At 36.8% G+C, this 2,500-nt stretch overlaps 1 protein-coding gene across 1 annotated transcript in view; it reads right to left on the bottom strand.

Moving 5' to 3' along the window:
- The window catches only part of LOC122254793 (glutamate receptor ionotropic, kainate 2-like), a gene marked incomplete in the record, with an annotated part of 86,200 nt that overhangs the window by 11,313 nt on the left and 72,387 nt on the right, over positions 1 to 2,500 (bottom strand). Inside the window, 3 exon segments of the mRNA XM_086533537.1 lie at positions 1 to 55; positions 301 to 524; positions 1,673 to 1,873. The exon segment at positions 1 to 55 is cut by the window's left edge and continues 83 nt beyond it. Coding sequence (XP_086389663.1) covers positions 1 to 55; positions 301 to 524; positions 1,673 to 1,873 — 480 coding nt within the window.

The raw sequence follows: 2,500 nt of genomic DNA, 5'->3' as shown, positions 1-2,500 counted from the left end.
CGTGTCGGGGTCGGGGTCGCACGGGTGAGGGTTCTGCCATTCGTACGGAGAGAACCTGCAAGGGAGCAGAAAGCGGTCATCTTTTCCCGTCAACATCTTCAACGTGCAAGTACAATATATAACCATATCACACTCAGAACAACGCAATGAAGAAGAAGAAGAAGAACATCATTGCAAATAAACCCGCTTAATGCAAAGACCCAAACACAAACAATAACACCCAAAACCCGAAACCAATAGAATCTTCCCGCCGTAAACAGAAAAACAAAAGACGCTCGCTCACAAACCGGAGACTCTCACCTCGCAAGGATATACATCACGATGGACACGCCCACATACGCGGTTATCATGTAAATCCAAACTTCGATGGACAGTGGAGACAGGAAGGAGAAGAGGGAAGGCGCCATTTTCTGAGGTTTCTTGTACAAGATGGAGATACCGAGGTTCATGAACGGCATCGTGAAGTCGACTGCGTCTTCCCGCTCGAAGTTGATGGTTAGGTCCGTAACGGCCATGTCGCCGCGCTGGAAAAAAGGGGATTGGATGGTTTTTGAAATGGTTTTATGGTTGGAAAAGGGGATTCGATGGTCTTCGGAATAGTTTTATGGCTGATAAAGGGGATTGGGTGGTTTTTGAAATAGTTTTGTGGCTGAAAAAGGGATTGGATGGTTTTTGAAATAGTTTTGTGGCTGAAAAAGGGGATTGGATGGTCTTTGAAATGGTTTTATGGTTGGAAAAGGGGATTCGATGGTCTTCGGAATAGTTTTATGGCTGATAAAGGGGATTGGATGGTTTTTGGAATAGTTTTATGGCTGATAAAGGGGATTGGATGGTTTTTGGAATAGTTTTATGGCTGAAAAAAGGGGATTGGATGGTTTTTGAAATGGTCTTATGGTTGGAAAAGGGGATTGGATGGTCTTTGGAATAGTTTTATGGCTGATAAAGGGTATTGGATGGTTTATTGAATAGTTTTATGGCTGGAAAAAGGGATTGGATGGTTTTTTAAATAGTTTTATGGCTGAAAAAGGGATTGGATGGTTTTTGAAATAGTTTTGTGGCTGAAAAAGGGGATTGGATGGTCTTTGAAATAGTTTTATGGCTGAAAAAGGGATTGGATGGTTTTTGAAATAGTCTTATGGTTGGAAAAGGGGATTGGATGGTCTTTGGAATAGTTTAATGGCTGAAAAAGGGATTGGATGGTTTTTTTAATGGTTTTATGGCTGGAAAAACGGATTGGATGGTTTTTTAAATAGTTTTATGACTGAAAAGGGGATTGGATGTTTTTTTAAATGGTTTTATGGCTGGAAAAAGGGATTGGGTGGTGTTTAGAATAGTTTTATAGTTGGAAAAGGGGATTGGATGGTTTTTGAAATGGTTTTATGGCTGATAAAGGGGATTGGATGGTCTTTGAAATAGTTTTATGGCTGAAAAACGGGTATTGGATGGTCTTTTATATAATCTTATGACTACATTTATGTTGTTTGGTTACCTCCTTTGATTTCAAAAATTGTGGTTATTAAAATATTAAGTGAAATGCTTTGAAGTGTCATGAATACGTATTTTAATGTTGTCTACCCCCCTTGTAGTTGAAAAGTTGATTATGACTTCAGAATGATTGCAAGAAATGCAAAAAAAAAAAAAAAAAAAAAAAAACACACACACAAGTACTTACGTCTTCGAGCAGCTCCTTGATCATGCCATTCCACTGTCCCGTTGTGGCGTTTCTGGACCCGTAATCCTTAATAGGAATCAGGACGAAGTTGAACTTGAGGATCTCGGCGATTTCGTTGAGGAGGTCGATGCAGAATCCCTCGAAGCGGTCGTTTCCGGTCAGCTGTTCGGAGCTCTCCTTCAGCATGATGTACGGGTCGTTCTGCGGGCGGGAAGGAAGGTGGGCGTGAGGCGCTGTTTTAGGCACACACACATAAACATGTAGGGGTATGTGTGTGTGTGTGTGTGTGCAAATTAAACACACACACACATATATATACACATATATATCATATACATAGATATATATATATATATATATATATATATATATATATATATATATATATATATATATATATATATATATATATATATATATACATACACACACACACACACACACACATATATATATATATATATATATATATATATATATATATATATATATATATATATATATATATTTATATATTTATATATATATATATATATATATATATATATATATATATATACATATATATATGATCAATCCCATTCAACCAGTTTGTCTCCACACGGATTTCTCAAGAAAATCTCCATTTACACAAACTCATATCCAGATGACCAACAAACAAACTGCATACTGTAACAAAAGCACACGAGCATACGAAGGGTAACAGGAATAGAAGTAAAACAACAAAGGACGATAAACAAATAAAAAAGGGAAAAAAAACAACAACATCAGAACAAAAATGCAATGACACACTATATTAATAATGATAACGTTGTTTTAGTCAATTTA

The sequence above is a fragment of the Penaeus japonicus genome, unplaced genomic scaffold (assembly GCF_977035675.1).
Source record: "Penaeus japonicus unplaced genomic scaffold, GWHDUDI00000001_assembly GWHDUDI00000003, whole genome shotgun sequence".
Taxonomy (NCBI): Eukaryota; Metazoa; Arthropoda; class Malacostraca; order Decapoda; family Penaeidae; genus Penaeus; species Penaeus japonicus.
This window is presented reverse-complemented; position numbering and strand designations above follow the sequence as displayed.